At 36.5% G+C, this 27664-nt stretch overlaps 1 protein-coding gene across 1 annotated transcript; it reads left to right on the plus strand.

Moving 5' to 3' along the window:
- Positions 1–26675, plus strand: LOC107551898 (heparan-sulfate 6-O-sulfotransferase 3-like). The gene is made up of 2 exons (XM_016233662.1): positions 1–697; positions 25937–26675. Exons 1-2 carry the CDS (start codon positions 162–164, stop codon positions 26673–26675), a joined length of 1275 nt encoding a protein of 424 aa, XP_016089148.1. The 5' UTR covers positions 1–161.
- The last annotated feature ends 989 nt before the right edge of the window (positions 26676–27664 follow it).

The following is a 27664-nucleotide window of genomic DNA, read 5'->3' on the forward strand; positions in this document are numbered from 1 at the left end:
GTCCTTTATGTAACTATGATCTAACTGAAGGCGATTTGCTGAGCTCGTCTCGTCCGGATCAGACTTTGCCTGCGAGCAGCATCCGCGCAAAGCACCTGGAGGACTCATTCAGCGGCGACAGCATCACCAATGGCGTGATCGTACGATACATTGTCTTTGCAATGGATGATAAATCCAACAAACTCCTTTTAGTTCCTGTTTTGACCGTTTTATTTGTCATGATCGGCTATCAGTACATCTGTCCTGCGGGCAGCACGTCCTGTCGGTTTGGTAATGGAGAGAGTTTTCCGTTCTCCAAATATCCAGCAGACGTCAAGAGAAAGTCTCCGGATCCGGGCGAGTATGCTCCGTTTAGATTCCCGTCTAAATTCAACTTCACGCGCGAGGACCTCGAACGCCACGTGGATTTCGACATCAAGGAGAACGACGTGATCGTGTTCCTCCACATCCAGAAGACCGGAGGAACGACGTTCGGGAGGCACCTGGTGCGCAACATCCACCTGGAGCGCCCGTGCGACTGCCGCTCCGGCCAGAAGAAATGCACGTGTCACCGACCCGGTAAAGCGGAGTCGTGGCTCTTCTCGCGCTTCTCCACGGGCTGGAGTTGCGGTTTGCACGCGGACTGGACCGAGCTGACGAACTGCGTCCCTGCTGTGATGAATAAAAAGCAAAAGAAAGACGCGCCATTGAACAGACGGTAAGTGTGCGTGGCTTCTAATGAAAGTGATTTAAAGTTCATTTGGTGAGACTTTAAATACTAAATAATACATTTAGAACCATTATTATATAATGTAAAACATCAAAAGCTGAACGTGTGAGGTGTAACACTGGTTTCATCCTTTTTGGTTTTATGCGTTTCAAACTTTGATAAAACATTCGCATGTTTGTTAAAGTGGGTTTAAAACATAGCCTACTACTTATTCCTAAACGGTGTTAAGTAACGTGAAGTACACTGTAAAAAATGACCGTGAATTTAACGGTAAAAGACTGTAAAAATGCTACAGTAAAAACCTGTTAAATGGTTAACGGTAAATTCCCCTACTATATACCGTGAAAAACTGTATTGGACATTACATGTATGAGGTAGGACTAACTGCAGAACCGCAGAACCATATGTCATGACAGTCTGAGGACAACAGCGCCAGACTAACAGTCTGAGGCCGGAAGTGGGCGGAGCAAGTGTTGCCTTCCGCTACTTCCGTATTTTGGACCGTTTCAAAGTTTAAAACAACGTTATCATCAAGTATTATATTAAAACGATTGAATTTAAAAGATATATAAGATGCACTTATATATATGTGTATGTAAAAAAAAAAAACTAGACATACTACTATAGACAATTGTCAGTTTTTTTTATTTATTATAGTTTATTATACATTTTTATTTTGTAATAATTGATTAACAATATAAATTTTACAAATCTTTATAAAAAAAACACAACAAAAACAAAGCTTGAGCATTTGCAATTTTTTTATACTCCATTTCAAAACTAACCACGTTTTTTCATAGAACAAAAATAAAAATATGAATTTAAAATTTATGGACTGCAGTCTTCAAGTCATTCCACAGATTTTCAAAGGAGTTTAAGTCTGGGCTCTGACTAGGCCATGCAAGGACATCACCTTTTTCTCCTTCAACCACTGTGTGCTCAGTTTTGCTGTGTGCTTTGGGTCTAGGCATGGGCCGATTACCGGTTTCAAGGTATACCGCGATTTGAAAATGTCACGGTTTCAAAACCGCTAATATTTTCCGTTATAACATTCCTGCGGTATGCGCTGTTTTTTCATGTCTCCTCAAAGACTGAAAGTGTAGGAATATACTGTTCCTAATATTCTGTATGCTGCTCAAAAACAAAATATATTGTGTTCAGCGGAATTTTATTTTTTTTACCAAGTCATTTAAAAATACATTTTAGAGCTGTAACGACAATCCCGTGATATTTTTTTATTATCATACCGTCAAACTCTCATATCGGTCCATGCATAGGGGTCATTGTCATGTTTGAAGGTAAAGCTTCTTCTTATTGACAACTTTCTGGCAGAAGGCAGCAGATTTTCCTTAAGAATTTGACGGTATTTTGCACCATCAGTGTGTGCTTCTTTTCCACCCACTGTAATGGGGATCAACTCTAACTCTATATCTCTCTCTCTCTCTCTCCTCACACGATAAGCAACTTACAACAGGAACTCAACTTCTTAAACCTGCATCACAAAGCAGCGCAATCAGCGCTAAAGCTCGGCGCGACGGAGCGGATCTTTGGATGTGTTTTACAATGGGTCCGGATCTCATCTCCACAGCCAAGCCTCACGTTATATTCTATCGGACGAGGACGGCTAACATTTACGTTAAACATAGAGACGACCTGCACTGCAGATGGATGTTCAAAGTTTAGTACAATGTGGAAACTAAGGCTGGTTTTTCCTTTCTGTCTAGGATTTGACGGTCCAACTGTCCTTTATGTAACTATGATCTAACTGAAGGCGATTTGCTGAGCTCGTCTCGTCCGGATCAGACTTTGCCTGCGAGCAGCATCCGCGCAAAGCACCTGGAGGACTCATTCAGCGGCGACAGCATCACCAATGGCGTGATCGTACGATACATTGTCTTTGCAATGGATGATAAATCCAACAAACTCCTTTTAGTTCCTGTTTTGACCGTTTTATTTGTCATGATCGGCTATCAGTACATCTGTCCTGCGGGCAGCACGTCCTGTCGGTTTGGTAATGGAGAGAGTTTTCCGTTCTCCAAATATCCAGCAGACGTCAAGAGAAAGTCTCCGGATCCGGGCGAGTATGCTCCGTTTAGATTCCCGTCTAAATTCAACTTCACGCGCGAGGACCTCGAACGCCACGTGGATTTCGACATCAAGGAGAACGACGTGATCGTGTTCCTCCACATCCAGAAGACCGGAGGAACGACGTTCGGGAGGCACCTGGTGCGCAACATCCACCTGGAGCGCCCGTGCGACTGCCGCTCCGGCCAGAAGAAATGCACGTGTCACCGACCCGGTAAAGCGGAGTCGTGGCTCTTCTCGCGCTTCTCCACGGGCTGGAGTTGCGGGTTGCACGCGGACTGGACCGAGCTCACGAACTGTGTCCCTGCTGTGATGAATAAAAAGCAAAAGAAAGATGCGCCATCGAACAGGCGGTAAGTGTGCGTGGCTCCTATAATAAAAGTGATCAAAAGTTAATTTGGTGAGACTTTACAATAGCTTTCAGCAGTTAACAACACATGTAGCACAATTATATAATATACATCAAAAGTTCACGTTGGGGAGAACGTGTAAGGGGTGTAACCCTTGTTTCAACATCTGTAACTCCAATGATTTTGCCTTTCAAACTTTGATAACACATTCCCATGTTTGTCTGCTACACATTATAGTAGTTTTAAAACCTACTAGGTACTTATTACTAAGTTGTAACACCAATAAAAAAAGATGTTTTACATTTTGTAAATGTAGTTACCGTGTGAGGTAATGAAATGTACTTAAAGTAATCATTATACCAGAGATCTTTTTCTACAGTCGCTTCAGAAGGGTGTCGGTCATACATGATAGTGATTTCACCCCATATACTCTTAAAACAAAGGTTCTTTGAAAGACATAAGAGTATCTGAAGCTGATCTGTAAAGCCTATGCATATGTAAAAATGTAAGTTGTTACCATTTATTATATATGCATCAGCATAGAGTTAAATGTAGTTACCGTGTGAGGTAATGAAATCTACTTAAAGTAATCATTATACCAGAGATCTTTTTCTACAGTCGCTTCAGAAGGGTGTTGGTCATACATGATAGTGATTTCACCCCATATACTCTTAAAACAAAGGTTCTTTGAAAATCAGGCATGTTTGGAAATGGAGCACTACAGGCATTACATTAGCAATGCATGAAGGAGTGCAGCATGTCCTATGTTCAGCGATAGAATAACAATCCTTTATATAGACTGCGTGGCATTCTCACAATAGAAGTGTGTTCTGTTGGTGCCTCTCATTAATCTAGCTGCTTCTGGGATATTTAGAAGGCTTGCTGCATTGTCAATTTGTGTTATTTATTTAGTACTCCCTGAATATCCACAAGGAAGCAGTGGGAAAACCACAAATGAGAGCTTTGACCAGAACACAGCAAAGAAAGGGAACTTAAAGTGACAGCCCACTCCAAAAATAAAAACTCTGTCATCATTTACGCGCCCTCAGGTCATTCTATACCATTATGCATTTCTTTCTTCTGTGGAACACAAAAGAAGATATCCTGAAGAATGTTGGTAATTATACAGTTTGCAGTCACTTCCAATGTATTTTTGTTTGTACAATGGAAGTCACTGGGAAACTGTATAGTTATCAACATTCTTCAGGATATCTTCTTTTGTGTTCCACAGAAGAAAGAAATGCATGTACAATTAAAACAAATTCCAAGTTCGCAATGCTTGTTTGTTGCTGCACATTTTGGACAAAATGTTGTGAATATCAATTGTGAATATCAATACAATCAATGGGGCTATAAAATAACGAGTAATAATAATAAATAATAATTTAAAATGTACACAGTAAAATATAATAAAAAATGTAAACTGTAAAATAAAAATGAGTATTTTAAAAATTATAATAATAATAATTATTTTATTTGACATTACAATTGTAAAATTACAATACACATTTTTTTCATTTGCAAATGCAAAACCATCAACCACTTATTTTGGTGCATGTTAAAGTGACCCAAACTCAAAGCAGATGCAGAGATGGAGTTTGTGTGGAGCCGCTCTGAGACACTGCAAACGCCAGTGGATAAAGAGCTGCTCGCGTGTAAATGAACACAGAGCCACACTTCACTTTGAAACGCAAAATCTCATATATCTATTTAATTGAATCACAGCCTTTGCAATTTGATTATCGCCATATCATCATTTTGGTTTTATTTTGATTAATTATGCAGCTGTAGTATAGACATTCTTTCTTGTGGAACACAAAAGAAGATGGTCATATAATGAAAGTCAGTGATGTTCATAGTTGTTTTGGACCCCATTGACTTTCATTGTATGGGTAAAGGCTGTGTAAACATTCTTCAAAATAACTTCTTTTGTATTACACAGATGAAAGGAGGTCAGATTTGGCAGACTTGATGGTAAGTTTATTACGACAATGTTTTCATTTTGGGGGGAAATATCCCTTTAAGTGATATAAAACACAAATACAGGTTAGGCTTGTTTATTTTAGCCAAATGTATGCCACCATCTCTCTGTCTCTCCACCCCCTTCCTTCCGTTTGTGTAGATAAATCCCATTGTACATACCAAACTTGTGTTTAAGGCCCTGTTGCCATCAGACACTAATCAGAGAGGCATCAATCGCTTCCAGCAAGGTATTCTTGAGATTCTTGTAATCTTCGGATTCCTTCAGGAGGATTAGTGCAAGCGAGAGCGACAATCTCATCATCTGAGTGAGAGATTACCATCCAGATTTATGCAAAAGTCTCTGTCTTAATACCAGTTGTGTGTCCTCCCGCTGCTCTGGGGATCACTGCCATCAGCTCCCATGGGTTTATTCTTAATGTGTTTTTTCTTGTGTCGTGCCCTTTCACTCCTTGAGAATTCAGAGCATGGAGTTTTTTAATGAAAATCAGGCTGATGGTACCCATCACAGGCACCAGCACTCAAGAACTGTTTTCCTTTTCAATATGCTAACACATCAATGTGTAATACTTCCCAGCTTTATCCAGCAGAAAATGTTATTGTGCAAGTGCGAAAAGCACATTTATTTCAATAAGTTCTCAGTTGTGTTTCATTTAAGTATCAAACTTTGTTTCCCTCAACATTCCTTATGAGATATACTGTATATGAAGGCTTGTTTCCGCCACGGGATAAAAATAAATAAATAAAGGTTGCAACTTTTTGGCTCACAATTTTGAGAAAAAAAAATCAGAATTGTGATATATATTTACTCAAAATTGTGAGTTATCAATTGTGATAAAAAATTCAGAATTATGTGATAAAAAGTATCAATTACCTTTTTTATTTTTTATTCAGTGGCAGAAACAAAAACACTAATTATGATATGCAAACTCAGAATTCAGAGGAAAAAAGTATTTTATTTCTCACGACTCCTTACTTCACAATTCAGTTTTTTTCTCAGAATTGCAAAATCATAATTGTAAGAAAGAAAGAATTCTGAGTTTAAATCTCGCAATTCTGAGGGGGAAAAAAATCTGAATTGTGAGAAACAAAGTCTGAATTGTGAGGTATAAAGTTGTGAGAAAAAAACTCAGTAATATTGTGAAATATTGTTATAATTTAAAATACTGTTTTCTATTTTAATATATTTTCAAATGTAATTTATTCCTGTGATGCAAAGATTAATTTGATCAATGTTGAAAACTGCTTAATATTTATGTGGAAACCGTGACATTTTTTTTTTCAGGATTCTTTGATAATAAGAATAAACTACTTATTACTTACTTATTACTACTTATAATTAAAAATATATAAATTTCTTAAAAAAAAATAAAAAATGTTACCCCAACGTTTGAACTATGGAGCCAGATCGGCCTCAAAAATAATACATTTATAAAACAAAATTCATAAATGCACAGCACAATTTACATTTACAAAATCCGATTCGTAAATTCAAAACACAATTCATAAATACAGAAGTAAAAGCATAAATATTTCCCCAAATGCTCACACAAAAGCATCTTACCTAAATAAATTTAAAATGTTTACACAAATATGTATATATCAAGTTGAATTAATTTCCATCACACATTTATGAATGATGTTACATGTATTTATGGATCGTTGAATATGCATTTGCAAATCATCACACATGCGTGGACTGCTTTGAATTTGTGTAACAGTTGTATATAAACAGGGAATAAAAACAGTTGTTTATGTACAGTAAGAATGTAGAGCTACAGTATAAACCATATCATTGTTGTCTAGCAAGAATAATTCACATAGTACAGAGATTTCATTTTAATTCAGCTATACTCATAATCATTTAAAAAATATCAAGGGAAAAAGAGCCTTTTCATTAGGTGAAAACAGAACTGGGAATTTATCATCTATTTTATTTCAATGACCGGACACAGATATCATCAGACCAGTCTGAATGATTGTGCCTCTATCACATGTGGCAATAAAATAACGTTGGCCTGGTGGCACAGCGTATCTTTAAACACTTCAGGACGGATCATATATTATAAACTTTGAGACACACTGTGATGTGGCCACCAATCAACTTAAGAGCCTATGCAGAGAGTGCAGCACAGAGCGCTTGATGCCAGAGGTGCTGAATCTGGTCCAAGAGCCTTTGGGGTTTGGTGCTGGAGCTCTTAAATGCTATCTAGTTTCAGAGTCCTTATGCAAAGTCAGGAGCAGATTTATGCATGAACACACTGCACACGTTTGCTCACACACACACACACACACACACACACTCGCTGCCTTTGTTAAATTCTCCTTTTACTCCATTTCCAGTCTTGCATCTCCTGGGGTTTCCAACCTCTTCCAAGAATAGACTGCACTCTGGTCTGGAATCAGCAGTAAAGGCACACTGTATGGGCTGCAGTGAAACTGATATGTGTGTACTAGCTAGTCTCTGAGCCTAGTCTCTTTTACTTTCTCTCTCTTACACACACAGCTGGCTAGATTTGCTTAAAGTAGTTGCCTCTTTTTAACAAAAAAAAAAAAAAGCCACACTACAAAAAAAAATCACTATTAATCAGTATTTGTCTCATTTTACAGTAAAAATATTCAAACATCTTTTTTGCTGTCAAATCAATTAATCGTGATTTATCGCATCCAAAATAAAAGTTTGTGTTTACATCAGGGGTAAACTCTGCAGGACACCGGCCCTCCAGGACCGAGTTTGCGCACCCCTGGTTTACATAATATATGCGTGTGTACTGTATATATTTATTATGTATATATAAATACACACACATATGCATGTGTATATTTAAGAAAAATATGTTATATTTATAAAATATATTTACAATATAAATTATATAAACATAAATATTTACATGTAAATATTTTCTAAATATATACTGTATGTGTGTGTATTTATATATATGTAATAAATATACACAGTACACACACATATATTATGTAAACACAAACTTTTATTTTGGATGCGATAAATCGTGATCGCAAAAAAAAAAAAAAAAACATTTGCGAATATCTAAAAAAAAAAAAAAAGAAGTAATATTACGTTTACTCCAGAAGTAAAGAAGTGCCCCAGAAGTAAATTCATCTTTTTTATGACAAAAATACCGAATACGATTATTTTTTAAAATAATTTTCCCACTTGACAAAGAAAGGTATATATTTTAATTGATTTATTTAAGCTCATTTAAATATTTTATATGATCACTTCCTTATTATATTGGGAATGCACAATATATCTGTATTATGTTGTTTATCTGACGATATTGGGTATTAATCTCATTGTGATATGTGACCCTGGAGCACAAAAGCAGTCTTAAGTCGCTGGGGTATATTTGTAGCAATAGCCAAAAATACACTGTATGGGTCAAAATTATTGATTTTACTTTTATGCCAAAAATCATTAGGATATTAAGTAAAGATCATGTTCCATGAAGATATTTTGTAAATTTCCTACCGTAAATATATCAAAACGTCATTTTTGATTAGTTATATGCATGGCTAAGGACTTCATTTGGACAACTTTAAAGGCGATTTTCTCAATATTTAGATTTTTTTGCACCCTGAGATTCCAGATTTTCAAATAGTTGTATCTCGGCCAAATATTGACCTATCATAACAAACCATACATCAATGGAAAGCTTATTTATTCAGCGTTCACTGAAAAGCACTGGTTTTGTGGTCCAGGGTCAGATATAATCAAATAAAGCACATAATACACTGGTACCTCTCATTGTGTGCATATGAAGGTTATGATGTGCCGTCTAGGAGCAGGAATCTCTGAGTGAGGCTTTGGCTCAGGCTTGTTTTTCTAATAGTATCACAGATCAAATTGGCCAGCAGTGAGAGTGTCAGCATCTTTGTGCAGCTTTTATAGTTGAGTGTCAGACGGGAATCCAGTGCCAACCAGTTGGCATCAGCCCTGAGAAATCTCTTCCTTTGCAGACCTCTTTATCAGAGAGACAGAAAGACATAGTTTTCTATGTGTGTAGGTGGACAGGAGACAGACGGAGAGAGTGAGTGAGGGAGACAGAGAACATGACTGTGTGAGTGAATACATGTGTTGTAGTTTGCCGCAGTTGTAAGTTGAACATGTGGATGAGTGCAGTGTTTCTGTCTAAAAAACATCAAGAACAGTTAAGTTGATGCAAACTTCACTCATCGGCTTGTTAAAGGGATCATATCAGGAGGAAACTAAATTTCCTTTGTCTATTCAAATAATCCTTTTGTACCTTCTTTCCCAGTCTAAATTTGAAGAAAGAAAAAAAATCTAAATCAGCATATTAGAATGATTTCTGAAGGATCATGTGTCACTGAAGACTGGAGTAATGATGCTGAAAATTCAGCTGCGCATCACAGGAATAAATTACATGACACATGTCATGAATATGAAGGGTTTTTATGCATGTTTATGACAACTGTCATTAAGTGTCATTCGCTCAGTTATGTCATTTTTAATGCAAAGATGACATTGTTTGAGATGTCTTTGTTATGGGCTATGGTTAGGGGTAGGGTTAGGTTAGGGTTAGGTCAAATAATGTCATATTTGCATTAAATATGACATAACTGAGTGAATGACACTTAATGACAGTTGTCATAAACATGCATAAAACCTCCTTCATATTCATGATATGTGTCATGTCATGATTATGAAGGTGTCATGTCAGTCTTATGCACACCCCTTCAAGTAAAGTGTTACCATATATTCAAATAGAAAACAATTCTTTTAAATTGTAATAATATTTCACAATATTACTGATTTTACTGTATTTTTTATCAAATTAATGGAGCCTGGCTAAGAATAAAAGAATACGTTCAAAAACATAAAAAATATTACTGACCCAAACGTTTGAACACTGTAAATATACTGTAAAAATAAATACATAGATACTCATGGGGAGTAATAAATAATGAATTTAAAGACATTTTGATATGACCGCTTAAAAGTTAATGTAGTTTTGTTATTAAAACTAACCAGACATGTGAATGAATGATCCTTTTAATCGCTGTCCCTTCCTCTCATATATCAATCTGTACCTGAATAATTTCCCATTTGAGTGCTCTTGTGTGGGAACTTGTGTTTTGATTGTGACAGCTCCCTTGTGAGCGAATGCTGAAGTCCTGCAGTGATTACTATTTCAAAACACAAGTAAATAAGCAAGGCATTATTAAACCAAACAAGGTCATGAAAGCATGAAGTGTCAAACGTCTGAGTGGAAACTTAAATTCGAGCACAGACTGTTTACTTTGGGGCTCTGGTGGCACTGAACATTTCATCTGTCACAGCGTGACAAGCACTTCAGTACAGCACAGAGTCTCACGACAACCTGAGCCATAATAACTCATCCAGACAGTTATTTACTTCACTAAAGACAGGTATAAACGTCAGCAGTGATTTGCACAATGTATAGGACTGATCCGACGCTAACATTGAAGGGATGAATCAGAAATGTATTGCTTTTATACTCATTTTGCTTGGGCTTTTGTACTATGGAAGCTTGTTTCCGCCACTGATCTCACAGTTTCTATCTCACAGTTCTGACTTTACGGTTTTTTCAACTGCTTACACACCAAATCTTTACTTGTCACACAGTTTCTGAAACCTGACACTCAAACTCCAGAACCACACACCAAATCTGCAAAACCACACACTAATTCACCAGTGCCTTACACTAACTCCTTACATGTGCAAACACTCATTGCTTTACTTTAGAATAGGCCTATGAATACACATCTACACAACTACACATGGTTGATGTATTTCTTTTCTTTTATACTGTATTCACAAAAAGTTTGGTTTCAATCTTGCTTTTGTGTTTACCATGAATTTTTCAACATATCTCTGCCAATTTCTTTCAGTCTCGAACAGAAATGTACATAGGAGCTCATGAAAGAAGAGCTTTAGGTTTTGAATAACTGTGTGTATATATCCAAAAATATAATATTATGGCGAAGGTGTTTGCAACGTAAGACGAATGTTTGCTTTTGAGATGTGTATGTGAGATTTTGAATGCAGTGCTTCATTTCGCAAGACATTTCGTGTGTGCAATTCTTGGATTTGTGTGTAAAGTTTTGAAAATGTGTGTCCCGGATGAGCCCCCATTAAATGTTACGACCGCTTGTTTTTAAGTCTAGGTTTAAGAGGGGTAACATTTGTAGTTGTGATGGAAAAAAAAGGTATTTCTCACAATTGTGAGTATACATCTTGCAATTCGGACTTTTTTTTGCCAGAATTGTGAGATATAAACTCATAATTGTGAGGTATAATGTCAGAACTGTGAGATATAAACTTGCAACTGTAAGAAAATACATATTTTTTTCCTCCAGATTGGACTTTATAACTCACAATTGTGTTTATATCTCACAATTCTGAGAAAAAAGTCATAATTGTGAGATATAAACTAGGGATGCACGAAATATCGGCCACCATATCGGTATCGGCCGATAAATGCTCATTTTTTCTGTTATCGGTATCGGCCTGATAAGAAAATTTGGCCGATATCTTAAAGCCGATAAATAATGCATTATTTCCTTCAGAGACACTTCAGATGCGCGCTGTTCGTTTGCAGCCTTTTGTGCAATTGTACGTTGTAATATTGTGTTTATTTGATGTATATCTGATTTATCTCATATAGAATGCGTTTGGTTAAGTTAAAAGAGCGCTTCAGTTTACCGGTGATCATCTTTAGCTCAGCGCACGCAGCTCAAACAGCAGTGCACAACATTAATAACTATGATTGGGAATGTTGTGTATATAACATTCTAATGAGAACATTATTATAATAAAACGTTGTGAATTCTTTGAGTTTAGTTGCCGTGTTTCAGCGCGTTGTTATGGGAAGAGCGCATCCACAACAGGATCACACATTCTGACTATAGCACGCAATAACTGCATCATTTTGTACATATATAAGTTGTAATATTATGTTTATGTTGTATTAATATTAATCTCAGGATGCATTTCCTTGAATTAAATAAGCTGCCAGCAAAACGCTTCAGTTTACCATGTTCATTCAGCTCTTCAGCTTCAGCACGAGCAGCTCAACGGCTGCTATTTAAAACAGTGGTATTAATTTGTTACTTTTTCAAAATCATTGATACATTATTAATAACAACAACCACTTGTATTTTTCTCTTATTATTTTCATCAACAATATGGTTTAGTAATTAAAATCATTTAATTATTGTCCGTGCAGAGGCTATTCCGTTTTATTGATCTATGGCGCATTCATTTTGATTCTTTACACGTGTAATGATGTCCAGTGACTTGTTTGCATTATTTATGCATTATTTTATTTATTTGTAAGACTTTTTAATGACTAAATTTGGTAATGGGAAAGTAAAAATATTTTTAAAACGTACACCGTTCAAACTAGGCTGCTTATGTTGAAGTGTTCGGGATGTGGTTTTTAATGAAGAGACCTTTTTTGTAATCAGGCTCTCAAAAAGTATATAACAATTTGGATATAGATTTATCGGCCAACATATCGGTTATCGGCTTTCAAAAAGAAAGAATAATCGGTTATCGTATCGGCCAAAATTTTCATATCGGTGCATCCCTAAAAAAAAATACCGTCATGTACCGTGAAACCGGTATAATTTTGAAAAATACTGTGATATAAATTTTCGGTCATACCGCCCAGCACTAATTAGAACATTCAAGCAGTTTAAAAAAAAATTTTTTTTTAAATGTGCCATAGAGAAAACATTGCTGGCGTGCATCACGATACAAATCAATGGCAATAACATTTTAAGATATGTCAGTGCAAGTTAATTTCAGTTAAGACAGTCTTGCACCAGGCTTAAGCCTTGTCTATGAATCTGCGCATTAAAGATGTTTTTAGATAAAATTCTGTGTCTGTCCCTCCACCCGAGCAGGCCAGAATACAACCGAGGAAAAATAGGTCAGGCTTAGCATTTGCTTGAGCATAAATTTATGATTTATTTCTAAAGCCCTTAATTTAATTTAGAAGAACGAGTGATAGACTGCAGTGACTCAGAGAAAAAGTCTCAGACTGATGGATGTCACTGATGCCCGTTTTCCACCGAAATTGTGCTGGTTCTCATAGCCAGCAAAACTGCAAACAACTCGAGAACATGCAAAGATTTTGTCTTATTTAAACACATTTTAACATCCAGTGCTATTTAATTCAGGATCGACGCAGTTTTGACACACCCATCAAAAGTTACAACGGTCATAACTCAGTCAAGTAACATCCATAAATGTTTTTGGGTAGACGGAAAAAGTCAAACCAAGTACCTAATTTTTTTTAACATTCACTTACGCCGGTTGCAGTTTCTGGCCCAAGATTACCATGTTTTAGGTGGTGTAGCCAGTTTTTTTGAGGTGGGTTAAAGGGGGCTTTGGAGGTGTGGCAAAACTTAGCCAATCACTATAATTAATCAATATAACCTAATGCTTGTGAACTTACCTGAGGCCTCTGCTTGTGCTGTGACTGGCTCTGTGTCTGACCCTGCGTCTGCTCCCAGTTGCCCCGGGCCCGGCTTCCGCCCACTGAAGTCATCATTTACAGTATATACAAATAACAGTATTTACAAAAGGAATAACACCTTTAAAAGAGAAGCAGATGGGAAAATGTTACTGACAACTCTCCAAAAAATTCAAATAACAATCGTAAAAACATCACACGGTCTCGACAAACCACTGAATTAACATTAAATATGCATGCAAATAACAACGCTACACCATGTGTAGCCAAAACTGGAAGTAAACAACGTTGCTGCCTGACGCACTACCCATAAAGCGACGGCCCAAGTTTACCAGAACACCAACAGAAATTAAATTCTAGGAACTTAGAAAGCTTTGAAAAACAAGACCAAATACTGTTTACAAGTCAAGCTGCAACAAGTCAACCATAAACGCGCTTCCGGGGCTCAATATCCTCAGTTTAAAGCTTCTTTAAATGCACACAAAAACACCGTAGCCCTTCACATTTGGATTAAAATTACACCAAAAACTGTCCACCTGATGCAAGTTGCGAAATATTGCATGTGTGGTTATGCCAAACAGCCCACCGTAGCAGCTCTGCGCATAAGGAAATGTGGTGGAAGAAAGCAACTGCGCACTTTAGATCGCGCACAGAATCGGCCAGCGTGATAGAAGCACGCGGGACCAGCCGCGGGAAAACAGACGGACAAAGCTGAACAACAACAACAAAAACTCAACGGCCTTTGAACGGGCTGAGGGCGAGGATGTAGCTGTCAAACTGAGACCATGTTGGAGACGTGAACACAACCACACAGTCCATGGGTGAAAGTCATTTTATATTTCTTGAGCACTCACACTATTCCATACAGTAAATAAAACAAGGATATATGCAACAAGTAAAGTGTCTAGGAAAAGCAGCACATAAAAGGCATTCGTTTCCATGCATTGGAACGTAAACATTACCTAAGAGTATTCAATCTATCTGTAAAATAAGCATCCAACAGGTAACCTACATTACCTGTAGTGCTCTACATCAGATCTGCATACTGGGAATCCCATATTAACTTACCGACTAAAAAGTAAGCAACTGTATAAACTTGGTTAATAATAGAAAAAAAAAATCTTAGGAGGTGAAGGATTATGATAAGTCCAGGCGATGGGCCTTGGAAAAGCAACTCGATATAAACTCAAACATGCAGATCTAACGATACGATATGAAAAATGCGCACAGTTTTTTATAGTGTTAATAGGTTATTGATACGTTAAATAAAATAGACAAGAGCTAGATTATGATTTTGATTCTTTACACGTGTAATGATGTCCAGTGACTTGTTTGCATTATTTATGCATTATTTTATTTATTTGTAAGACTTTTTTATGACTAAATTTGGTAATGGGAGAGTAAAAATATTTTTAAAACGTACACCGTTCAAACTAGGCTGCTTATGTTGAAGTGTTTGGGATGTGACTTTTAATGATGAGACCTTTTTTGTAATCAGGCTCTCAAAAAGTATATAACAATTTGGATATAGATTTATCGGCCAACATATCGGTTATCGGCTTTCAAAAATAAAGAATAATCGGTTATCGGTATCGGCCAAAATTTTCATATCGGTGCATCCCTACTCGCAATTGCTAGAAACAAATTTCATAATTGCAAGTTTATATCCCACAATTCTGACATTTATTTCTTTTTTTACTCATTTTGCTTGCTTTGCAATGGAATCTTGTTTTCACCGCTGAATAAATAAAAAGGTCATTGCGACTTTATCTCACAGTTTTACCTTTTCTTCTCACAATTGGGAGTTTACATCTTGCAATTCTGACATTTTTTCTCAGAATTGTGAGATATAAACTCGTTATTGCAAGTTATAAAGTCAGAACTGAGATATAATCTCGCAATTCTGAGAAATAAAGTCACACTTGTGAGATAAAAACTAGGGATGCACGATATATCGGCCACCATATCGGTATCGGCCCATATCGGCTCATTTTTTCTGTTATCGGTATCTGCAACTGTAAGAAAATAGTAGTCTTTTTTCCTCAGAATTGGACTCTATAACTTGCAATTGTTTATATCTCATAATTCTGAGAAAAGAAGTCAGAATCGCAAGTTTATGTCGCGCAATTGTGAGGAAAAAGTCAGAATTGCTAGAATAAATGCCTATACCGCAATTCTGACTTGCGAGTCTTGCGAGTTTAGATTTCACAATTCTGACTTCTTGCAATTGGGAGTTTATATTATGCAATTCTGACTTTATAACTTGCAATTGCGAGTTAATATCACACAATACTAAGAAAAAAGTCATAATTGTTTTCTTTTTTAATTACTTATTCAGTGGTGGAAACGGACTTCCTTAATGCACTATTCTCAAATTTCTTCAAAAAAACTATTTTTATTTGTTACTTTACTCTCAGGAAACCTGTTAGCTTTTAAGGACCCATGAGGGAAAATGAGTACCTCTGTGGTTAAAATGCTGACACATGCAGATATTTTCCAAACACACTGGGACACACATTAGCAATGAACAGACGACTATTTTCCCATGCGCAACGGGGGATCACAGCGGTACGTCTTGTCTGCAGCTCACATGCAATGATAACAGATCAAAGCAAACCTCCTTCCATCAAAGCCTTTTGTTGCACAAATGAGCTAAATGAGTGAACGAGCACTACCCTTATCTTCTCTTTGTCCTCTTGTTTCAGTATGTGTGTAGGCACATTTTTCTTCTGCAGTTTATTATGTTCCCTCATCATCTGCTCATTATCAAAGTGTGTTTGACACATATAGTAGGAGGAATGGCAGCAATCTCTCCTGCTTTAACCTGCTTCTGTAGCGAGCACAATTGTACCATATTAACACAGGAGCCACTTTATGAGACATAGCTGCTTGTTAAAGGAATAGTTCACCCAAAAAAGAAAAATTGCTCCCCCTCAGGCTATCCAAGATGTAGATGAGTTTTTGTTTCCACTGCAGTGAATGGGTGCCGTCAGAATGAGATTCCAAACAGCTGATAAAAACATCACAATAATCCACACCACTCCAGTCCATCAATTAAAGTGAAGTGAAAAGCTGCATATTTGTAAGAAACAAGTCCATCATTAAGATGTTTTTAACTTTAAACTGTTGCTTCCAGGTCAAATATGAGTCCTCTATCCATAATATTGCTTTCTTCAGTGAAAAAGTCACTATTGCTTTAACACAATAAACAACGAATCATAAAACTGCAACTAAATATGTAAAGCATTTATATGCACTGTAAACAAGAAAAATAATGGGTCACATCACAGTGTTATTGGGTCATTCTAAGTAAATGGCAAGCAATTCTTTAACTAGTATTAGGAAACAGAAAGCACAGGGACAGAAAAGCACAGGGACAAAGACCAAGCTAAATTCTGTCAGAAATATAATGCATGATATTTAATGATATTTTCATTTCAGTATAAGCCGAATGTAGATTTTTTTTATTCACACTACCATTCAAAAAGTGTGGGGTCGGTAAGATTTTTTCTATGTTTTTGAAAGAAGGTTCTTATGCTCATTTAGACTGTATTCTTTTGATCAAAAATACAGTTAAAAAAGAAAGAAACAAACAAAGAAACGGAGACTGTTTTCTATTTGGATATATTTTAAAATGTAATTTGTTCCTGTGATGTAAGCTGAATTTTCAGCATCATTACTCCAGTCTTCAGTGCCACATGACCCTTCAGAAATCATTATATATATATATATATATATATATATATATATATATATATATATATATATATGTGTGTGTGTGTGTGTGTGTGTGTGCGGCTAATGTCCATCTTGTGCACTGAACGCTCTCTCCTCCGCATCATGACGCGCCCCTTACTGCTGATTGGCTACAAGTTTGTTTTGCTACTCAGCCTGAATCAGTTTTCGAAAGCGTTTTTGAAAAATCGCTTACCCCACCTTTAAACTTTCCTCACTGATTTCACAGAGCATTAAGTGAGTCCGGCATGACAGAGTTCTCTATTGCTGTGATTTTTATCCTTTTATATTTTTCTCCATCTATACCCCATCTCATTTGTGTAAGAGCCTGGAGCAGTGGTGATAACTGCAGCGAGCGGCCGATGACTCAGTCAGCACATCCAGAAAGAAACGACCTATGGGGCGTTCATGCTTTGCTGTCTGTATGAAAATGGCAAGCTGTTCCTGCCACAACCTCTGCAATTGATGATATGACTAGAGCCGCCGCATGCCTGATGACTGCAAAATCTGCCATCTGCTTTTCTTAAGTGAAAAAGCTATTGAAAGGAATGTGCACTTTCCGAATATGCTGCGATAGAGAAAATTCAGAAAACAGCACAGTTAGAAGTATTCCTGAGCCTGGCATGGAGAGCCAACCAGTGGATAACCTTAAAGGAATAGTTTACTCAAAGATTACTCACCTTCATGTTGGACTTTCTTTCTGATTCATTAGTCATATTAATGAATCATTCAGATTCAAACAATTCATGGAAAAGATCCATCTCAAAAGAATGTTTTGCTCTTGATTCAGGCATCGCATGTCAAGATTTTCAGAGAACAATGACTTAAATTTTTCTATTCTTCTCTCAAAGCTATTGACTTCAAATGATAGCTTGTGGTGTTTTAAGCATGTGCCATCTCACTATACGAGGACACTTAATGTGAATTTCATCTCCAGAGCTGCTCTGAGTGACACTTAATGAGTATTTAACAATTTAATTTGCTAAAACTGCTGTCAGATACACACAGAATCTCAAAGGTCTTCACCACAACCCGCCAAAATAAGAGTTCAGGCTAACTTGAATAAATTGTGACAGTAAAATAGTACTATATCTTGAACATTCTTTTAAAGAAATATAATACAGTTTATTAAAACATTTTTAAGGAATCACACAATTTTACACAATTTCACACAATTTTATTTGCCAAAAAAGGAAAGGAATTTAGTCTGATTACTTGATTAAATTGTTAAAATGCAGAACAATTCATTTCTGGAAAAATAAATCAATAAACACATGAAACACATTTCAAGATCACTATTATTGTTAAAAGATTTTATACATTTTAAAATGTTAAAGTTTAATTGCTTAGAAATCAAATAAAATTTAATTAAACAAGTAAAACAGAATTATTAAATTAATTAGACATGTTTTTTATTATTAAAATTTTATTAAACCATTAAAACATAATTATTAAAAATAGAACAATTAAAATGGAAAACAAGGAATTCAGGGAAAATAAAACAGAATTGGGGGGCGGGGGTAAAACTAATTTCATAAGACCCTAGAATAAGTCAAATGGACTGCTTTTGATACTTTTGATACAAAAAAACCTCAGGAATTGCTAGTACATTTCACAAATAATTACAAAGAAATGGCAAGTATCACACTGAATTAAACATGAAATTTGAAGTACAAATAAATAAATAGTATTTTCTTATAATCGGAATCTCCAGTTTTAAATATAACTTTGAAAAATAATTTTTTACAGTGCAACTTTTTTTTTTTTTTTTTTTTGAGGTCAACTATCCCTTTAAGGTCTCCTTCTTGCAATGTCCTAAAGTGGACTCTCAGCTTTGCTGTCCTTTATCAGAGCAGTTTAAATGTGCTGTGAATCTGCTTTCCATTGACGCAAACACCCTGCTTAGTGAAACAGAAGATTTTAAAATCATCAGTTAATGTTAACCCAGTAGAGCATGAAGCACCAGAGCAGATGCTGCTTCTGAAAGCTATCCTCAAATGAACTGCGGTCGCAGTCTTAAATGTGGCTGCTTTTCTCAGGGATACTCATTGTTTTAGAAGGTAATGTTGAAAGCATGCTAACGTAAGCATATGAAACCTGCTCTTTAATTCCGCTGGTGGCCTTAATGTTAATGAAATAAAATTGTTTTGGCTCATATCGATTTTCTGTCGGGCTCCCCTCCTGATGCAAGGAGATAAAGCATCGAGTTTAGCCGACATTCGCCCTGATCGATGATTAGGTCAACCTACTATTTGTGGTAAATAGTCCCTCAAAAGGAAATAGCCTATCCATATATCCATGTCTTGACTAACTTTGCTTTTCAAATTGTTTATGTCATTTTGTTTCACTTTCGTCTTTGAATTTAACTTTTTTTTTTATTTTACTTCCTTAAATGGAAATTTGACTTGCAATTCTGCTCTTATTTGCTATATTTTTCAAATTCAGTCATTGAATTTATGTCACTCTCAATTCAGTTCACAGTGGTGCACAACTTGGTTTTAAATCAACTTGAAATCTAAATGTATTATTTAGCTACAGTGTAATATTTAAACATCCATGTCTTTGTCTTACCAAGTATAATACATATAATTCAAAATAATAATAATAATAATAAAAAATGTGTAACCTTTAATGAAAATATACACAAGTAATTCTCTGTTTTGGTTCATCTTACTGGGGTTCAAGCAGAACACTTATGAAATACGACTGATTGATCAATAAACCTCACAGAGGAACTGTAAATGACATTTTGTGACCTGTATCATATCCCCTCAGAAATATTCAGATGGCCTGTGGCTCTTCTGATATATTATCTGTCCTATGAATCATTCTGACACACAGATATCACATATTTTCAAATGCCAGAGATAGCAGGGACGTCTTGTGTTCTGTGTTAGGTAACCGGGTTCTCAAGATAAATGTATCTACAGAATGACAGCTGTCCCATGTGCGATGACATCAGCAGGGTACGGTGAAGATTAGAACCATATGAAATATTTATTAAAGGTTTCAGTTTACATATCTGTAGCCTATCTGGACCAGAGAATCAATCCTTGTTCAGAACAATTCCATTTTCTAAAAAATGCCACCTGTTTCTTTAGTGTCTTTGTTTCCATTAACAGTCCTTTGATGTTACATAAGGAAAACGCTACAGTAAAATATTCCGATATGTTTCCTATAGATTATTCTATAACACCATTGCAAAATAAATTTTAGCTGAGTGTGTTTGCAGTCTGAGTTGAATGTGATGAGATCCAAGGACACTACAGATGACACATCTATCTGCTGCGATATTCTTTTAACCAAGTTCTATTATACGAATTGTTTAAAAAGACTCAAACATCAGTCTTGAACTTATGAGTTATTGTTTTGAATCAGTGAACACTATATAGTGTTGTTATTTTTAACTAAAACTGTCAAAAATCATTTTCATTAATTGAAATAAAGCTAAAATAAAATATAAATATTAGATGAAAAAACTTAACATTTTAAGTTGAAGTACAAAATTACTAAAGCTAAAATTGAAATAAAATTAAATGAATGCTAAAAACTAATAAAAATGACAAAAGTATGTAACAGAATTATGGAAAACACTGAAAAAGCATGGACAGTTATTTATGTGCCTGACCTTATTGCATATGCATTTGTAGGAGTTCAGATGCCAATTTTATGGGAGGAGGGTATTAAAATGAATCAAGGTGATTTACTAAGGCTTGCAGTTGTTGATTTACTTTGTGTCATTTATTTAAAGGGGTCATATGATGTTGCTAAAAAAGAACATTATTTTGTGTTTATGTAAACATTATTATTTGGTGTAGTGAAATGTGTTTATGCGGTTTAAGGTTAAAAAAACACATTATTTTCCACATACTGTACATTATTGTTTCTCCTCTATGCCCAGCCTTTCTGAAATGCGTTGATTTTTACAAAGCTCATCGTTCTGAAAAGCGAGGTGTGCTCTGATTGGCCAGCTATCCAGTGAAATGAATTTCAGTTAGCATTAGCACAAAAACTGAGTTGGCATTCTAGCACACTGCCTCCTCAGTAATTCAATTCAATTGATATTAGTAGGTATTTCAGCTGTCCGGGAGGCAGAGAACACATTATCCCTCACTCCTCTGGTCATTTAAGTAGTCTAATGTGCTAGCCACTTTGTCAGCCACCACATACAGACCCTTTTTCTCGCTAATTAAATTAGCATCTGTGCTAAACCACTCACTTAGGCCCACAGAAACTAATGGACTAAAAATTTTCTCTGCCTGTCAGTTTGCAATTATGCAGCATCAATCCATAGCAACCATGAGATCACTCCATTTTTAATATATACAGTATTTGGAATAAATATGATTTGCTGTGAATTTAGCAGTCACCTCATCCACACACAAAATTAAGAATATTTTCTACAAGAAAAAAGATTTTCTATAACATTGTGTTTGGATCTCACTATCTTTTTGTTTCTTTTTGGGACTTTTTCTGTCTTTTCTAGGTCTTATTATGCTTGCTAACAATAACAGTATATATATATATATATACAGTATACACAGTATATACATAGGCGGAGCGTGTGTATGAGCTTAGCCTTCCCCTGGCCACAGGGACTTGAATTGGACAAAAATGCCCCTGCACAAATAAATTAAATCTATTAGGTCTGTTGCTAACAAAGTGAATATGAATAGAGAGTGTCGATTGCGGCATTAAATTAAGATCTGCTCATGTTGCACCGTATTTCAATTTAGGCATTTTTACAGTGTTGCACATTTTAACCAATCACACACATATCTATTGAGCTTAGGAATGCAATGGCCAATCAGAAGCATTCAGATGAGTCATCGCTGAAACATCAGTTGTGTTGCGCACACGCGAGTTCGCTGACTGAATTCCGGACTCTTGCGAATTCTCTCATCATGAACAACAAAGCGCAGATGTATGTACAATGTAAGCAAGAGATTCATTTCACAGTGTATACAGCTTCAGTGATTATAACAATAGTTTTGTTTTTTTGAGAGTTGCGATAGATGTTTGATCAATGTTAGTGATAATGTCACTTTCTATATATAATTTATTGGCTGTTTTAAAACTGTGGAAAGGAAACGTTATATAATTATCAATTTCTAACATTTTTATTAAATTGTAATCACGTTAAATACAAATTCCGTCCCATTAAACATTTAGTTTTTTAGCCTATATGACACCCATGTCTGGTTCTTGCTAAAAAGGCGGGTTTATTATGTTTAATACATTTGGCTGCTTTTAGCCTTACCCTGGAGTTGGTTCACCCTCCACCTATGTTTTTGTTTGTGATTGTGTAGAATATAACATTCTCATAAACCAGTTAATGCAGTCATACTAACTGGTTTACGATCATGTTATATTCTACACAATTACAAACAAAGAGCAATATTGCAGTGGAAACTGATGTTTTTTTTTTTTTTTCTCAAATGAAACAATCTGCCAATGCAGTTAAATTTTTTCTCTACTTAATTAAAATAAATTCATTATTTCTGTATTTCTTCTATTATATTGCGGGGATCGACATGTGGAGATTTTAAAGGAATAGTTCACCCAAAAATGAACATTTTCTGAAAATGTACTCAGCTTCAGGCTATCCAAGATGTAGATGAACAGATTTGGAATAATTTATCACTTGCTCACCAATTGATCCCCTGCAGTGAATGGGTGCCATCAGAATGAGAGTCTAAACAGCTGGGAAAAAAACGTCACAATAATCCACAAGTAATCCACACCACTCCAGTCAATCTTTTTCACAAATCAGATTAATATTTTCACTTCACAAGACATTAATTGATGGACTGGAGTGGTGTGAATTACCTATGGATTATTGGTTTTATCAGCTGTTTGGACTCTCAATCTGACGGCACCCATTCACTGCAGAGGATCCAATGGTGAGCAAGTGATGAAACTCATCTATTCCTTTAATGTAGATATAATCAATAATAATTAACCTTTTAGTTAATAATGATCTGAATTCTAATATTTTTGTGAAATCTATTTTCCAAAAGTATTTTTTACTACAGTGACTCTTTCAGAGGAACATCACAGGTAATGAACATGGTAATGAATGGTTCATGCGTGCCATTGACCTGAGTTTGAATCTCGCTCAGTCCTTCAGATTTGAATTGCATCTAGGAATAACAATGAATTTAAAGTTTTGAAAGACTAACCCAAATTCATTTAAAAAGGTTATTTTGGTTGAAAAGGCTTAATTGCAACAAAAACTTTTCTTCAGTTTAATTAAGTTATTTTTTGAGTACTTATAAAACCCTTTGAATGCTTCATGGATGTGTTATGCAGTAACAGACTGACCTCTGTGCAGCCTGTGATCAGCGATCTGACCTTCATTATCATATCATATCCTGCTCAGCTTGACTGTATTGAGCGGGTTAGCATTTGACAGTGCTTCTCCAATAGGTCAGTGCTGAAGAGCGGATGGATTAACGTAGTGGAGCGTTATTGATTTCACTGCATTATAATGCCATAGCCAGTATGACATTCTGGGCCGTAATTTGACCGTGATGTGGCAGAAAACTCAATAGATCTTAGACAGGTTTCCAGGCACGACAACATATCCCTTTACCCAGAAATTTGAACAGCTCCCTACAAGCTAAAATATGAAATTCATGCCCAAGACACTGTATTTTCAGCATTTGTTTTTGCACGTCGCTTCTCTTGCACACATAGGAAAATATTTGCTTATAGTATGTGAATTAATGCTGTTTTTCTGAGTTCCGTAATCTCGTGGATGACTTGTGTCCATGTGTCAGTAGAGACACACTCAGCTCTTATTGAACTGATTGGAAATAATGCGCTCCTCACGCAGGAGGTAACAATCCCAGCAAGAGGAAATGAGACAAATGATGAGGAACTCGGTGACAATGAGCAGACCACATCTCACCACGCGTTCGCTCCAGCACAAGCACGCTATTCTGAGCGCTGAGCGATTTCACTGCAGAGCGAGAAAATTGGATGTTTTATTGGGGTTGTTTTTCTTATTTTCTGATAAATATAATTTGGAAACTTGTTTTCTCTTTGAGGCTGTGAAGCATTAATGGCAGAAGTTTCTATCACCTGTATAGTTTCTCTGCTGCATTCAGACTGTGTGAATATAATGTGGTTAAAGCAGGCTGTCGTCATGAACTATGAGCGAATGTTCCTCTGTCCTCAACCACATCTCTGTCTGAATCACTAGCTGTCGTCTATCACTAAATTATACTGGTGTAATTAACAAGAAATGCTGAGGAAATCCTGCATGGTCGTTTTAATGAGGAACACTGCCAAAATACTTTTTATAATCAGTGCTTTTGTCTTGTTTTTCAGTGAAATGCACATTGTCGGAGCTCTGGCACAGAGGGTAGTGTGTTGATCGGCTACACTGTTGTGCTCATGGGGATATCACTAAATTATACTGGTGTAATTAACAAGAAATGCTGAGGAAATCCTGCATGGTCGTTTTAATGAGGAACACTGCCAAAAATACTTTTTATAATCAGTGCTTTTGTCTTGTTTTTCAGTGAAATGCACATTGTCGGAGCTCTGGCACAGAGGGTAGTGTGTTGATCGGCTACACTGTTGTGCTCATGGGGACCTTTGGGTCATGTCTTGGTCCTCTGTCTTTCTCCCTGTTGTTTTTCTACTCATCCTATCAAAAAAGCCAGCAAATAATGTATAAATAATGTTTAAGCATCCTAAAACAAGGGGTTTTAAAATTGAGTGCTTGGGGTCTGTGGAAATGTTAAGTGATAAAATGAATGTTAAAATGTACAGAATTTGTCAGTCATTGTTTTCTATATGCCGGAAAATCATGAGATTAATTACATTTTTTGTCTATTTACAGTCATAATTTATATTTCTCTGATAAAAAGATACAGGGTCAACTTGATATTTTACACACATTTAACAATTATTATAATTTCTACTTTTTTCATAAAAAACTATTTCTATGTTTTGGTGAGTATGAGTTCCATGAGTATGTTTTACAAGAAAATACTCTTATATTGTGGAATAGTGAATGATATTGTGAAATAGTATTGCAATATAAAATAACTTTCTTTTTTAATAGATTTTAAAATGCAATTTATTCCTGTGGTGACAAAAATGAATTTTCATCATCATTACTCCAGTCTTCAGTCTCACATGATTCTTCAGAAATCATTATAATGTGCTGATTTATTATTAATAATGCTGAAAACAGTTGTGCTGCTTAATATTTTTGTGGAAACAAAAACAAAAATCTCATACTTTTTAAATAACTTTTTATGAACAGAAAGTTCAAAAGAATGGCACTATGTTTTATAAATGTCTTCATTTGATCAATTGAATGCATCCTTGCTGAATAAAAGTATTAATTTCTTTGTTTCAAAAATAATCTTGCTGACCTCAAACTTTTGAACAGTAGTGTATGAAAATATGTAACAGGTTTGCATAATTTTAATTCTAAAGAATATCTTGGCCACTCTTTTCCATATAATGACAGAAAGGTGACTGATACATTTTTGTTGTTCTATGAGAAAAAATAACATGCTGGAGGGCAGTTTTTTCTTCTTCTAGATTTCTCACCTTCTGTGTTCTCTTCATAGGAACTTCTACTACATCACGCTGTTGCGGGACCCCGTGTCACGCTACCTGAGTGAATGGAAGCACGTGCAGCGCGGCGCCACGTGGAAGACAGCGCTACACATGTGTGACGGACGTCCTCCCACTCCAGACGAGCTGCCGGCCTGCTACAGCAGTGAAGACTGGACCGGCGTGTCTCTGGAGGAGTTCATGGCCTGCCCCTCAAACCTGGCCAACAACCGGCAGACTCGCATGCTGGCCGATCTCAGCCTGGTGGGCTGCTACAACCTGTCCTCCATGAGCGAAGAACGGCGTGCCGAGTTGCTCCTCAGCAGCGCCAAACGCAATCTGCTTCGCATGGCTTTCTTCGGCCTAACTGAGTTCCAGCGCAAAACACAATTCCTTTTTGAGAGGACGTTCGGCTTGCACTTTATCACTGCCTTCACTCAGATTAACGGGACCCGGGCGGCTGGGGTCACGGTTGGGACGTCTACACGGAGGCGCATAGAGGAATTGAACGCACTAGACATGCAGTTGTACAAATATGCGCGGGAGCTTTTCTCACGGCGCGTGCAGTACTGCCACCATCAGGAGCGGCAGGAAGAGAGAGAGAGGAAACGAGAGCAACGCAGGAGAATGAAGGAACAGAAAGCATCGCAGATTCAACAACAGGAGGATGGCGAACGAAAAGACTTAGAGCAGGAAAATGTGGCGTTAACTGGGGTGACAGAGGACTACAGCAGTCAGGTGGTGAGGTGGTGATGCTGTGCTCTCTGACTATGTTCAGAATAACATACTACTCTTACTATCGCAGTAGTATATAGTATGCATACTGTGCATAGTATGCAGTGCACCTACTACACACTTAAAAATAGGTTTTCCAAAAGGAGGTTTTTGCAGTAATGCCATAGAAGAACCATTTTGGGTTCCCCAGTGAACCTTTCAGTGAACAGTTCTTAAAAGAACCTTTTTTTCTTAGTGTGAACAACGATTTGTTGGCTACAGTATCACCCTGATCTTCTTGCAACATTTCCTTAAGTACTCAGACCAAGACAATCATCCTCCAAATGGAGACTGTAACTAACAATTGGAATTTGCATTGATCAAGGCCTAGACGTGGAGAGTTTACACCTTTTGAGGACAGATGGTAATTTGCATGAAAGTCATTAGGAAAGGGCACACACTGTACAATAAGCAAAATACCTCTAAACTCTTAGGATCTTTATTACCTTTTAGTTTACTTCTTGTAAGATTGAGACCATTGTATTTGTACCAGTCGCGCTGAGACATTTCAAATGATACCAAACATGACTGTGAATATCACTTGCATTCATGTAGAACATTATATTATTCTATTGACCATTCTGAGTGAGCTGAGGGAAGGGAAGGAAGTGGGGGAAAAGGAACAAATGTATAGGTGAGAAAAAAGCTTTCCCGCATCTTCTCTCGGTGAGATGTGGAAACAGATGCCTGTATGTTAATAAAAAATGTATTGTTCATATCTTAAAGGGTTAGTTCACCCAAAAATTTAAATTAACCCATGAATTACTCACCCACAAGGCATCCTAGGTGTATGTGACTTTCTTCTTTCAGACGAATCCAGTCGGAGTTATATAAAAAATTGTCTTTGATCTTCCAAGCTGTTTAATGGCAGTCAGCGGGTGTTGCAATGCATCAGTCCAAAAGAAGTTAAATAAAGTGCATCCATCCATAATAAAAAGTGCCTCACACGGATCCGGGGGGTGAGCAAA

This window comes from Sinocyclocheilus grahami, unplaced genomic scaffold (assembly GCF_001515645.1).
Source record: "Sinocyclocheilus grahami isolate Dianchi unplaced genomic scaffold, SAMN03320097.WGS_v1.1 scaffold437.1, whole genome shotgun sequence".
NCBI lineage: Eukaryota > Metazoa > Chordata > Actinopteri > Cypriniformes > Cyprinidae > Sinocyclocheilus > Sinocyclocheilus grahami.